This window comes from Homarus americanus, unplaced genomic scaffold (genome assembly GCF_018991925.1).
Source record: "Homarus americanus isolate GMGI-L3 unplaced genomic scaffold, GMGI_Hamer_2.0 scaffold7626, whole genome shotgun sequence".
In the NCBI taxonomy this organism is placed as follows: domain Eukaryota; kingdom Metazoa; phylum Arthropoda; class Malacostraca; order Decapoda; family Nephropidae; genus Homarus; species Homarus americanus.
Genome location: NW_024718273.1, coordinates 16645383 through 16660119, shown reverse-complemented (window position 1 = coordinate 16660119; position 14737 = coordinate 16645383). Strand labels below are relative to the sequence as shown.

The window sequence follows — 14737 nt, the reverse complement described above, 5'->3', positions numbered from 1 at the left end:
CCTCATGTTGGTGGTGCGTGACATCACAAATGGTCCAGGATCACAGCTTATATGTTTAGAAAGGGTTATTATATTTGTAATGTAGTCTATGTAAACCAGGGATAAGTTTTAAACATGTGCACCTCTTTGCTGTTATTGGATTGTGTTAATCTGTATGTTTGTGTCTTCAGAGCAAAGATGTTTATAATTATTGTACAAAATAAAAGATATTGCAATGTAATTGTTTCATGTAACCCTATCTTAACGAATTCACATAAGCTTGATGCATTAAGATCATTAAATAATATTGTATAGTAGTAAGTCTCTTATGAGCAAGAAAAAACCCTAAAATATTAAGTCTACCAAAACCGACTGTCGCAGCTAGCATATCCACTTGCCAAGTGTAGGAAAATTTCCTTCAGGCAAGAAATCAAAAGAACAAAATCCTTCTAGGATAAAAACTTAGTCAGACCATACCTAACTTAACCTAACTTTGAAAAGCACCAAGAAAAAATGGGGATTTGTTCTATCATACACTTTAACTGTGGAGGTTTTGTCCAGGGAGTTATTTCTCCCCCGAGGAAAAGGTCCAGCGGACATTCAAGCCACCAAGTGTAAATATTGTTAGTTTTCTAAATATAGGTGATGATAGTCATAGCTAATAAAATGTTGTATCATGGAGTTTGGGAATGTCAGCTTTCATTATTCAGTGATTAGTTCCATAATCTGAATAAGGGTGTGAGTTTGTGGTGTTTGAGACTGACCGCGAAATATCCTCAGATGGAAAAGCATTCATACTTAAGATAATGCATATTTATATCAAATTTCTCTTCAGGTACATGAGTAAATTATACTTAGGCATTTCCTGTAAATTATCTGATCATTTTCATACTATATACTGTAGTGTTTATGTGCAAGTTAAAAAAAAATTGCTATCACATTAATTTAGCCATATTAGGCATTTTTTGAATTATACGAAATTAGACAGTCTTGTTAGATATATATAGATAGATATTCACCCAGTTAAATTATCATACAAATTTACATTGATTCAGCATGTATATATAGACAATGTAGACAGTGCATGTATATAATGTTTATCAAATTTTACCTGTAACTCAAAGTATAAAAAGATCCACACACTTGAATATTGAATTAGTGAGGAAATAAAGCCACTAATTGTAATATGAGGAAATAAATATAACCCTCTTGTAAACAAAATATAAAGGAAGTTTCGTTTTTTGTGAGTATGCCTGACATCTTGCCAGCTGCGCATGCGCTTTATCTTTGTTTAGTTTCCAATCTGATCAGCTGTAGCAATGGTGAGTCAGGGAATATTGTGAAATGTATGATGATTATACACTACCTAGCCATATTCTGATGATAATAGGAGAATCATGTTATGTAGGGTTAATATCCATATGACCTTTCTTTGCAGCACAAGCTTAAATCAGCCCAGAAAGAAAAAGTGAAGCAGTTTATTTCCTTCACCCAAGCGGGCGAGAAAACAGCAATCTATTGCCTGGCTCAGAATGACTGGAAACTCGAACTTGCATCAGATAACTTCTTCCAAAATCCTGATTTATACTACAGAGAACAACGGCCGTCAGTTGACAAGAAAAAGTTAGAACATCTATATAACAGATATAAAGGTAGACATTCTTCGTGTTACACCTTAGTTACCAATAACATGTGACGTTATCAATCACTCACATACCTACACTTAAAACATTCTTTGAATATTAAATTTTATGTTTTTAGTCAAAATCAGATGAGAGACATGACATGTGACAGTTGGGTTATTTAGGATCATATTATAGTCATACCTTCACCTTATCCTTGGGTCAGCATACAAATATTGGCGTCTGTCATAGGTGCATGAGACTGTGATCTTATATACAAGGTGTCATGAACCACACCAACCTGACCTTACAGGACTAATGATCGTAAGTAAATTTATAATTATTGTTGTTAGTTTGGTTCATGTCATCATTCATAAGAGTTTCATTATCATCTCCCTTGTAGCTAATTGTAAACAACAGTCTGACACTCATATTCTCATGCATGATTAACTTTATTTAACGTAACTTATGAGTTCAGTTATTATGTCTGTCACCTGATTGTTTAAAATATTAAAATCAATAATCGTGGAAATTTTTATGTTGAAATTCAAACTGCTGAGGATTGGCTCCATTTACTTTTATGTTCATCAAATCCGTTTTTGTAAGTAGTTATTATGATATAAGTAGAAGCTTTTATTATGATACTAGTGAACTATATTCTGGCAGTGTGTACATGGGGTCACACTTCCTGAATGTGATTTGGAAAGATAAAAAATCCATAGTGATAGAAATTCTCTGCTTGTGGGATCTAGTTCTTTATTTTTTAAATGAATAAAGGAGAGGGGGGGGGGAGGTAGCTATGCACAACATCAGTTCACACCAAGTGACTCAACAGGAAGTTTAGACTTTTATCAAATGTTTGAGCCAAGATGAACTCAATCACGGTTCTCAGATCTCATGAAGATCAACTTCCATTTATTTCACTAAATGGTTAGCCATCCCAGTGCTAACCTAGATTAACCTAACCCTATCTGAACCCTCCATTTAGTATTAGGGTATTCAATCATCTGAAATAAATGGGGAACCTAACCTTCATAAGATCCTAATCCTCTTAAGCAACCTTTATACAGTAGTCCTCATCATACACTTACAACTTCTCCTTAAGGCAAGTTGAAATACCTTCTCACAGCCCCAAAACCTTACAACTCACAATATAAGATGTCTTGTGGTGCTATAATAGACTGATCTTATTTAAAGTCAACAGGACTGTGGGTGTTTCCAATAAGGGATTTTTATGGTTAATTAAAATTACATTATTTTGTGTAGTACAGTAGATAGAAACCTGTAGAAATATATTCTGTAAAAACATTCTACAAGTTTACATTGATTTACAAACTGTACAGTCCCCTTCACTAGTGCGTTTACAGGGTCTCGTCAGGTTTTGTGCAGTGTGGCAACCCTGTGTTTGTTTACATTCTACAGAAGGAAACTCACAATAGTAAACATACTATGGATTAAAAGTAAAACAATATTAAAACTAATATCTCAGTGTAGTGAATTGTGGAATGTTTATATGACGAGCCGCTGTAAGTGCACTAGTGAAGGGGACTGTACCTAGACAGTGTGGGTATACAAACAGTGGTAAACATTTCATCCGTGCAGATAGACAAATAATATATCCAAACTGTGTGTGTACAAACAGTGGTAAACAATTGATCTGTGCACATACTGTATACAAACAATATATCCAGACAGTGTGCATAGTGGTTAACAATTCATCCATGCAGATATACTGTACAAACAATATACCCAGACAGTGTGCATACAAACAGTGGTAAACAATTCATCCTGCCAGTAATCGTTAATACAGTGAACCTGGTCTAGTATTGTACTGTATTGTACTTACTGTACATTATATACAAAGAAGAATTTCCTTAGTGAGGGGTTAGGTTTCCATCCATAGTCAGTCCTCCTCGTCATCTACATTTTTTGACTGCTATTTGTTTTTAGTCTTCGGTGTTATACTGTATAATATGTTAATCAAGCTAGTGAGTATTATTATTAACATCAACATTAGAAATTGTAAAAATGGTGGACAAAGCATTACTGTTTAAGGAGATGTGTACAGACACTGTTCTGGTGCGGTTCGTGGCTGGTAATATTATGGTGGTCGTGTTTAGGGGTTCTTCTTATAGTGTAAATACGATAATTGGCCAGTTCATATCGCATGAAGATTAGGCACCCCAGTTTATATCGTTTGACATGGGTATGAGGGAGAAGGAACAAGTCTTGTTCACTACCCAGAAGGTTTGCAGGTGACCATCCAACTTGATGTTGTCCTTTTGGTTGGTTTTAGGAAGGGCATCTAACTGTAAAACTTTATTTCATCTTGCCTGATGGTAACCAGGTCACCAGAGCTGTGACCATCCTTTGGTCTCTGCTGCATTTTCTTAGCTGGCTCCCAGGTTTTGTGGTGGTGAGGGGGGGGTAGGACATCCCATTGTGGTTTTACTGAACAGCTACCACCAAGTAACTGTGGCTAACCCATGCAAGCGTGGAAAATGATCATAAAACATTGATGATGATGATTAAATGCCCTAATCCTACCTGAAGGGTGTTAGGTTACCATTAGGGTGTTAACCCCTTCACAATGGGGACAGCACTTTTAATATTTTATTTTGCTAACACCAGATGATTAATCATTAGGTGAAATAAGCTGGGATGCCTAATTTTCATGTGATCTGCCAGTTCATATTATAATTATCACAAATATTCAGAATACAGTATACTGTATATGAGTGAAGCAAACAAATGAAAATAGAAAAAACTAATTTGAAATACTGTAACAGTTTTGTCTGCATTAATGTTTCGGGTGCAACATCAGTAAATGGAACCGTTTATTAGAACATAATACAGGACAGTATTGACAAGATAGTTTTTGTTCCTAAGTGATAACACTTCATGTTTGTGTGACTTTTGTAATAAAATATACCCATAACATGTTATTTTATCCTAAACAAGTCTGTCCAGCAATATGAAATTTCCTTTGAAAACAACTTGTAAATTTCACGAACACAGTACCTGCTATATGCGATACTTCCCCTCATCATTGTGGTTTTATTGATTAATGTATGACATATTCAGTATTCTGTAATGTAAATAAGGACTTTTATGAAACTACGAAAAGTTTTCTAACTTCATTGCCTGACAAAACTATATAAAGAAAAGGTATGGGCTGTACTCATTTGTGGCGCCAGGCTGATGGTAACACCACTGTGGCCTCTGCGGTATAACTACTGTATATATTCAGTAGCATGAATACAGATAACTTGTTATAGAATTAGACCATTTACATTAAACTATATCACAAATACATTGAGATACTGTACTGTAGTAGGCAGCTATCATACAGGGTACTGCCGGGGAAGATATTGGAAGCATAATGTTTTGTCTAATGGTAGACCCTGCTGCCATATGGCATCACAAAAATTTTGACCAAGTCCCAGGTTACTGTTATGACTTTCTGCCTCATTTACACACAATTGCAGGGTCTCAATTGTTTCTCTTACTTTGACAACACAACATACATCGTTTTTCACTATTGATCTTTCTTTTTCTTTTAATTATGTATGGTCCTTTTTTATTATTATTGAATTATACAGTACTGTATTATATGTTTATTTAATATTTTTTAAATTTATTATTATTATTATTATTATTATTATTATTATTATTATTATTATTATTATTATATTTTCGCCCCAGGCCCTGATGTTGGTTATTGACCTGCGCCCTGGTGGATTAATTCTGTAAAAAATAAAGTGGAAACAGGATTAAAAAAAAAAACTAGTGTTGTCTGCTTTTATTTATAGTGTTAAGAGTGTGGCATGAATAAAGCCGACAGTTTATAGGAACAGAATTTTGGCTTTAGCAAACAGATATTAACACCATAGAAATAGTGTAGCCCTTGATTATTTAAGCCTTAAATGGCAGTCTTCATCTGTGAGAGTTTCATGTTCCTTGCATTCCATTTTTGTGTATATATAGGGAAGGGGGGGGGGATCCTTAGCTGACAGTTAAGGGTACTGTATTATAGCCATGTAATTCTTGGCTAGAAATAAGGGAATTCGGAGATGATCATCGTTCGGCAAATACTTTACAGTACAGCACTAGCAATGGTGTTTTACTATATTTACTGTTGTTAATAACCACAATCACCAGCATCCATGATAATTGTACAACAACACCTAGAATCAGCTATTATTGGGTAATATTATGACAGTACAGTCCAGTACTAAACACACCCTGAAACTTTTGTTTTATTGATGTGCAATACAGTACAGTAATTTGATTTTAAAAGGTGTAATTGTCGCCACTATTCATTTTATTTTGTTTAGTTATCTCAAGTGTAAAGTATGATGGTTGTACCACAATATGTAGCCTCTTTTTTTAATTGACTTTATTTTTAATTTTATTCACAGATGCGAGCGAACCAAATAAAATTCTCGTGGATGGGGTCATGCGACTATTGGATGACCTCGACCTATCTCCAGACTCACGTCTTGTGCTCATCTTGGCGTGGAAGTTACGGGCTGCCACACAATGCGAATTTACTCGAGATGAATTTATGAATGGATTTACTGAACTAGGGTCAGTTAATAATTATTTATTAATGTTAATATGTACTGTATATACTGTGTATGTATATATGGGATCTCATGAAGATTAGGCCCCTTTTCATATTTCACCTGAGAATTGAACACCCTAATGCCCCCCCCCCCCCCACAAATTGGGTCAAGAAGTGCCTGAGCCTAAATGTGGAGGGAAGGAGGGCCAGGGGTAGGCCAAAAATAACATGGGGAGAGGCTGTAAGAAAAGATATAAAGAGTTAGGAACCTGATAGGAGAGACTGCAAGAGACCCAGCAGCATGGAGAGCTGCCATCAGGTAACCATGGCTAACCCATACAAATGTGGAAAATGACCAAACACAATGATGATGATGTGTTTAGTCATTATGTGAAATAAGTGGGGGTTCATAACCTTAATGAGATCCCAGTAATGTGTTTGCACATATTGTAATTGTAGAATATATGTGTACATAGTGCACTTGCATACATTCATAGACAAACCTAATTGACCTATGTATTACCGGGATGCTTCACATTAATAAAAGTATAATGTATGCTTTGTGCAACCCCCCCCCCTCATCTGAACTCAAATTGTGTGGGGGACATCTATAACATTTTTTCAGGTCAATCAAAGGGATTTCATGAAGATTAATTATTAAGCTCCCTAATGCTAACCTAACCCCTTCAGGTATTATTAGGGTGTTTAATCATCAGGTGAAATAGTGGGGAGTCCTAATCTTCATGTGATCCTTTCTTAGTAAGTTTACAGGGCATCAGTAGTAAGGAAGTTGGTGGGATTCATGCTTCTCAATTCTTGTTCACATTCACAGTAACTTAAGTTCAGGTTTAGTTTGCATTGTTGAGTAGTTATCTCCATACTATGCACAGAAGCAAGGAGCTTCGTGTATGAGGTGCATCGTGACTGTCTCCACACCCCAGATACAGTGAAAGATAATGGTGGCTTTCTGTTATGTCTGATCGGCCACAAACTCTTAGCTACTGTATATGAAAATATGGACAAATTTATAAATAGAAAAGTACTATGCAATGTATTCTAAGATTGTATGGCAGTGGTTGGAACTGACACTCCCTCACCAAATACATTAAGAATAATTTCAAATTAATAAAATTCTTTATTGGGTTACCTGTGTGTTAAGGAAATATTTTAAGTGATGTTCTTACTAAAAGCAACATTCATTTTGATATGCAGGAATTACACTTAAATACGGGTTGGACCTCGCTAATCCAGGAGGCTTGGCACCAGACCAGTTCTGGACTAGCAAAAATTCCGAACCATCGAAGCCGAGGTTTAAAAAGGCAAAATACAGTAATGCAGAAAATGTACTATTACTGTCTAATTTCTTCTGTATACTAGACATCTTTTCTAAAATAGTTAATGTCTCATGCTTATGTTTGCCACATTACAACCACTTCCACTGCTTGCTGGTCTCTTAGGAGGCATATTTAAGGAAAAATGATAAGAATTTAAAGGTAAAATAGTGGCAACAGCTACTAGAAGTGAGCCATGACACCGTCCCGAACCATCGAAGCGGCCTGACTATTGGGTCTCGGATTAGCGGGGTCCAACCTGTAGCATGTTGCTGTATATACGTACATCAGTAAATTGTTGATGACAGATGGTTAAGTGGGGCTGACACATCGTAAATTATTGATGACAGGTGGTTAACACTTCACTGCATCAAATATCTTTATTCCAACTCCTTAAACCTTTATCACCTCTCACAATACTTAATGATATGGCAGATCCCAACTTTTGGAGTGTTTGTGTTCCAAAAAACTTTAGAAAAAAAATCATAAATCATAGTAAATATTCCAAGTGTGTGTGGAAGAAATTGAAACAAACCATAGGAGTAGGTCAACTTTGGTCTCTTATGGGTCAGTACTGTACTGTATTGTATTACTTTACAAGCCTTATTTCCCTCACCCTCTCAGTTACTCAACAACCATACTCTATACTTCCCCAGGTAATGTACACTTATTATACTAATTCTTCTGTTACCTTTAACCTTTTATAAAGGTACCATTATAGTCTCCTAATTACCTGGCTATCACAAAGGCCAGAAGTTGTAAGAGATTATAAATTGAATTATAACCATTTAGTGCAAACCAACAGGAATATGTTTATTGTAGTCTTATTTCAATTTGTTGGCAGAGATGATGTTCCCATGTTGCCTGTTTATTTTGATGTAATACACTAAAGTAGTTGCAATAGTCTGTGCTTGCTTGAATCAGGTCCTCACTCCTTTGAAGTAAATCTTCAATGAAAACAGTAGAAGATTTAGGAATAGGAGTAACTAACTCAGTACTGTATTGTACTCTAATGTATACCCTGTTCTTAATAATTATTTATTTTTTCTATTGATAAAGATTTATTTGGTATTTTTTAACTTCAAAAACCATGTAAGAGGTAATCTTTGTCTACTCTGTACCATATTATTAGTCAGGGTTATTTTTGTCATATCCCACTGCATGTTTATATCCACTCATGTGCGTACAGTTTATGATGAGCTAAGGTTAGTTTTTGTTGTTTTTTGACATTAGTGACCCAGTGTGTAACTAAGAGCACTGTATGTTGGTATATTTGTGTCAAGTTATTCATAATGTATGGAAAATCACCTGAAGATTAGACACCCACTTCGCCCAAAGATTACCCAGCAGAATGCTAACCTAACCCCTTCAGGTAACATTTGAGTAATTAATCTTCAGGTAAAATGAGGGCTGTTTAATGTTGAGGTGGTCCTGTATGAGTAAACTATGTATTCTACCACAGATGTGACAGCATAGATAAACTCAAAGCTAAGCTACCAACATTGGAACACGAGTTGAGAGATACAGCAAAATTCAAGGATTTCTATCAGTTCACATTTAATTATGCACGGAATCCTGGACAGAAGGGTTTGGACTTGGATATGGCGCTAGCTTACTGGAATATTGTCCTTCAAGGAAGATTCCGCTTACTCAATTTATGGTGTCAATTTCTCCAGGTAAGTTGATGGTGGTGTAGTTTTTAGTCAGTTAATGTATGATGTAAGAGAATTTCCCTCGGGAAGTTATGACTACAGTATTGTTTCCTGTGTTTGAGTCATTGGTTTGTGTAAGTGTGTGGATGTTAGGGCCATTGTGTGTGTGGGCGGGCGTTGGAGCCATTGTTTTAGGTGTGTGTGTGATTGGGGATGTTAGGGCGACCTGTGGTGTAATGGTTAGCATGCTCGCCTCACAGCAATAATTGGGAACCTGGACATTAATCGATTTGTTCATCATGTTCCGGGGTAATGGTTAGCCAGTGCAGTTGGCGAGTTGTCCGGTCTTCTTGGACTATTCCTTGACATTGGGTCATGCGGCTCATTAACTAAGGGAGCGGTTGTTGTGTTGACGACAGCTTCTACATGTTCAATAAATTCATGTTTATGTGGGTCTAGGGCTGGCCGTCCTTGAACATGAGGGCAAGAGTTATTATTTATTATTACGGATGTTAGGTCCTTTGCTTTGTGTGTGTGTGTGTGTGTGGATGTTAGGGCCACTGTTTTGTGTGTGTGTGTGCATGCATGCGTGCGTGTGTGTGCATGCGTGCGTGTGTGTTAGGGCCATAGTTTTATGTGTGTGTGGATGCTATCAATGGCACAGTTTTTAATACACACTCCAGAAGACCTTTACTGTGAATACTCTTCAAAGAGACAATTCTGCATGTGTGATTTGTGAGAAATAATTTGACACAGCACTTTGATAAATATACAGGGGGGTATTCAGCTCTTGCAGGTCTCACTAATGCTTTCAGATATGATAATAAATCGTTAATGAAAATTTTATTTGGATAATCTTTGTGTAAATGTAGGAAATTACATTTTGGGATGTTTATTTTTATAAATATATTTTTCACTGACCCTCATTTTTTACTATGTGATTTTCTTTTTCCTCCTTGAAATGGTACACGCACTCCATAAAATATTCTTAACAATTTTGTGCTGGACAATATTACACAACGTTGGATGAATTTTAACAATTCTTCCGAGACAACCGGAGTCGCAGTGTACATTTTTAAATTCATCGGAGCTCTCCATAAAGATACTTTTTTGGAGTGTGTGTACGTAGTCCTTCACTGAGGATGAGTAACTGTTAGACACTTTTTTTTTGCAGGAACACCACAAACGCTCCATACCAAAGGATACTTGGAATCTCCTTCTGGACTTTGCCTTGATGATTAACGAAGATTTGTCAAACTATGATGAGGAGGGAGCGTGGCCTGTATTAATTGACGATTTTGTCGAGTACGCAAGACCGATCATCACGGGGCAACCAACTCAAGTCTAGGGGCTGGGTAGATGTGCTGCTAGAACTTATAACAGCTCAAGAACTTTAATTTCATTTTTTTTTTTTCAAGACCAATGTGTGGAATTTTAATATATAAGAAGTGACTATTAAAAAAGACAAAGACTCATTATCTGTGTTGCCATCATCAGTAAATATCACGTTTCCAGACATATGGTGTTTTTTCAGTTACATTAAATGATCAAGAAGCCTACCAGTTGTTAGTGCACGTGGTTACTATATACCGGCGCGAGGAAAGCTATCATTGGAGGTGAAGAAAAACTTGGTAAAAAAAAAAACTATAAAAAAGCCAAAAGAACTATTATGCAAATAGATAAGTTATCCATCATTGTCAGCTTCATAGAATATATTACAAAGAAAACAAAAAACACTTTAATAATGGAATGCAGTTGGGAGTACCTATGTACAGTATGACCTGTTGGCTGTAACTGGTCATATAATAATTACAAAGCTGAAATATTGTTTTGAAGTTTCATATATGTTGTGGAAGTCCATTAAAAAGAAAACAATAGAAAGTGACACAGGCTACAGTCAGTTTGCTTGTCTTTATCGTGAGAGAAGAGAAGCCATTGTACGTTTGTGAGTCTGTAGCTGTAGAAGACCAGCGTTATTTTTTATCTTCAGGCAACAAAAGATGTCATCATCACAATTACCCTTTAGAGACTTTAAATTTCCTCATATTCAAGATTTTTGTTTTGTTTTTTTAAATTATGTTAAAATTAAGTTTCCTATGTTTGTCAGGAGCTTATTGAGTAATGTGATCACTAACTGCAGTAAACCATAGTGTGTATAAACTTTAGATTGGAAATTAGCTAACAGTTTTTATGTTCTCTCCCGCTTATTTCAAAGTTAACTATTCATCGACAACTAACGGGCATTTTCGTACGACAACCTTAAGTTATCCCATAGGTAAGGCCGTGTTCAATATGTTCTCTTTCAGTTCGTTTGAGGACTTTTCGTTGTGTTTTGGAGTTGACCACAGTTTATAATCCCACGATGAGTTTGTAAAAAAAATATATTAGAGTTGTAATTAATTATGAAATAGCTACTACTGGAACTATAATGACAGGAAAGAATTGTAAATCAAATACTGTGTGCATACCTGCGTCCACTAAGATATAGGTGCATTTTACCAGTCTCCAGAATATTTTTTTACACTTGCCAAGGGGATGAGTAGATTTGTGCTATATATTACCTGGTATAATTTTTACTTTTACTATGGTTAAATTTGTCAAAAATAAAATATATGAGACTTTTTACATTAGTACATGGCAAAGTTTACAAGTCAGTTTAGTACTAGTGGAGGAAATATTTATGTTTATGACAATTTGAATTTTCGTTTGATTTTTTCTTTTGGATTTCTTTTGGTTATATGCAATATTAGTCTAAATCATTAAATCAGAACAAGTTCCAAGCACTGTTTACACACACACACACACACACACACATGTACATACACTTCTCCTGGTATGTGTGCTGTACAAAGTAGATTAAACATGCCAATTAAGTTTTCATTAACTCCTGAATTTGCCATTTAAATTCTTTTCTTTTTCATTTCACAACCTTCTTAGTTGACACTCCTTGTAGCCTTTTGTTGATAGTATTAATTGTATACTGTAATTCAAGATAGATATACTGTACAGTAAACGTATCATAACTAACATGAGGGAAGGTTAGTGTGGTCAACTTTGTTAGGTTAGCACTGGTATAAATTGACTTAGGATTACTAAATTGAACTGGGTGACTGCTGCTATGTACACACAAGTTTGAACTCTGATAACAAGTAAGATATTTTAAATTTATGCTCTTTGGCAAGTTGCCTATTTAGTACAGTGCATATATATATTCAGTATATATTTATATACTGTGTATGTATATATATATTGGGAGGAAACAAAATATAGTTGGCATTTTAGTCATCTCTGCTCTGTTCCCAGCTTATTTACAAACTCTACCATAATTATTTCCTGGTCCATGTGCTTGGATAACGCTGTACAAGTGGGAAATAACGTTATAAACTTCGAGTTTCCTGCTGTGATACGTGAGGCGATGATATGTAATATGAAAATGTCGGTTCACTGTGTTTCAAGTCTACCACCTTCTAAAGCTGAATTGATATATTTCAGTGTATCTGTACTGTATTTCTTGATGATACTAATAGTCGGCACAACATGATTATTCTTTATGTTATATTTTTTGTGAGAAACCTCCACTGTTCAGAGTTATTCAGGCTTATGGTTACAAGATAATAGTGTACCTGTATACACCATGGGCATGCAATACAGCTTTCTATACTGGCCTTGGAAAAACCTGAAAACCTTTAAAGAAACAGATGGTAACCCAGGCAGTAGAGGACTTGTCAAGGTGTGAGGAAATGGTACTTCTTCAGAGGGGATTGTTCCTAAGTTTACTACCAACCGATCTGATGATCTTTGTCACTTTTGGATCCTTGCCTTGTCATTCATTATGTGCAAAATTTTATGGTTTTGACATAATCCTAACAATATTGAAGCATACACTAACATTCACATTTTTCCATACCCCAATTTTATAGGAGCTTGTTGTGTAGGAGGTCAGAAACTGTGTTATTTAACCAACTGTTTTCCTCTGTGAGATAAACCGAAGAGAAAATAAATAGTATTCTTGTGTACCAAACATTACATACAGTATAACAATCCGTAGATAAATTAACATACAACTCTTACTGTCATACCAAAAAATTTATGACACTTGAGTATTGGTAAAGTCTAACTTCTGTATATGTTTTTTGTCGATTGTTTAAAACTGATATTGTATATTAAGTTGTAAAGACAGCCTTAACGAATTATATGAACTACTGTATATCATTTACTTAAAAAACCCGGTTTAAAAGTAATTTGTTTTATGACTGGTTAAAGTAATTAACCCTGAAATATAGTGGTTGCAAGTCATCATCAAGATCCAAACTGACAATTAATATACCCGTACGTACTACAAATATTTTAAAGAACCATAAATTAAATTATGAGAACCTCAAGAGGCTTAGAGTGAAACTACTAAGTCATGTCAGATACAAAATATTCATGATTGTGATTTGTACATTAGGTCTGCCCACTTCATATTGAATTGAGGCTTTTCATTTTTAGGTTATTTTGATAGTTTAACATTTACCATATCTGTTGTAGGGATTTTTTTCTGTAAAGAAAGAATTTTGTTACAACAGTCAATTCACTTTTTTAACTATTTCAATTTAGCTCAAGCATCATAGCACTATAACATGCCTCCTCGTATCAGTCCCCTCCAAGCCTGTGTGAAGTTGACTTAACAGGTAAATACTGACTGTTCTGTAATACTTTCTACACTTGTAAATAAAAAATTTTGATTACTGGATTTTTTTTGTTTTATCTTGACCAATAGGATTGTTTGACGAGGAGTACTACAGCAGAATGTCTTTTATAGTACTGTACTGTACTGTACTATAACAGGATGGAATGCAGTGGCCAATTGGATACAGCACTCACTCCATTCCATGGATCGGTGGTTTATCATCAGGCACTCCCAGTTCACCCGGCTGTAAATGGGTACCTAAGTTTACAACTTGGGGAAGTGAATGCAGTAGAGTGTGCAGTACCGGCCATGCCTCTTTATGTACCGAAGGTTTAGTATACAGTGTACTGTACTGTATCCACACTGTACCTATAGGACCCACTTTCAATATACTGTAGTAGGAATGAGTGAATACCTTTGAATATAGGAAAATATGTGTGTGTCTGTTCTGTATTCTCTTGTTACTAACCTCATTGCATTAAGTAGAAAAAGATCAAAGTATAAATGGGGATATATAATTGAGTCTTGTAATGGGTGGGGATGTAAAATTGGTCAGTAGCTGTTGTTAAAGGTTCATTGAGCAGAACAGTCTCTTAAGGATCAATAGGGCATGAGGACAGAAAATACTGGATATTTGATGATAAGGGAGGTGTTAAAAGAGTAACAGTTTCTTACTATTTACCAACAGTGATTTTATTTGATGGTCTTGCATTGTTCTAAAGTGACTTGTGATTCATCCATTAAGTCCATTAGGGACATACAGTAATGGCTAGCACTGATATAAGTACTAAGTATAACTTCCATGGCTGTTTAAGGGCAGTTATATTTAATACATTTTTAGTACTGTATTTCCTCTCTAAAAACTCAACAAGTGTTGTAATTACTGTATTATCATCCTGTGAGCTTTAACCAGT

General features: G+C 35.4%; 1 protein-coding gene across 1 annotated transcript; it reads left to right on the top strand.

Annotated features, from left to right (window-relative positions):
• The first annotated feature begins 1230 nt into the window (after positions 1–1230).
• LOC121859472 (DCN1-like protein 2) lies at positions 1231–13886 on the top strand. The gene is made up of 5 exons (XM_042356302.1): positions 1231–1301; positions 1418–1631; positions 6023–6191; positions 8962–9175; positions 10326–13886. The coding sequence occupies exons 1-5, from the start codon at positions 1299–1301 to the stop codon at positions 10497–10499; spliced, it is 774 nt and encodes a 257-aa protein (XP_042212236.1). The 5' UTR covers positions 1231–1298; the 3' UTR covers positions 10500–13886.
• The last annotated feature ends 851 nt before the right edge of the window (positions 13887–14737 follow it).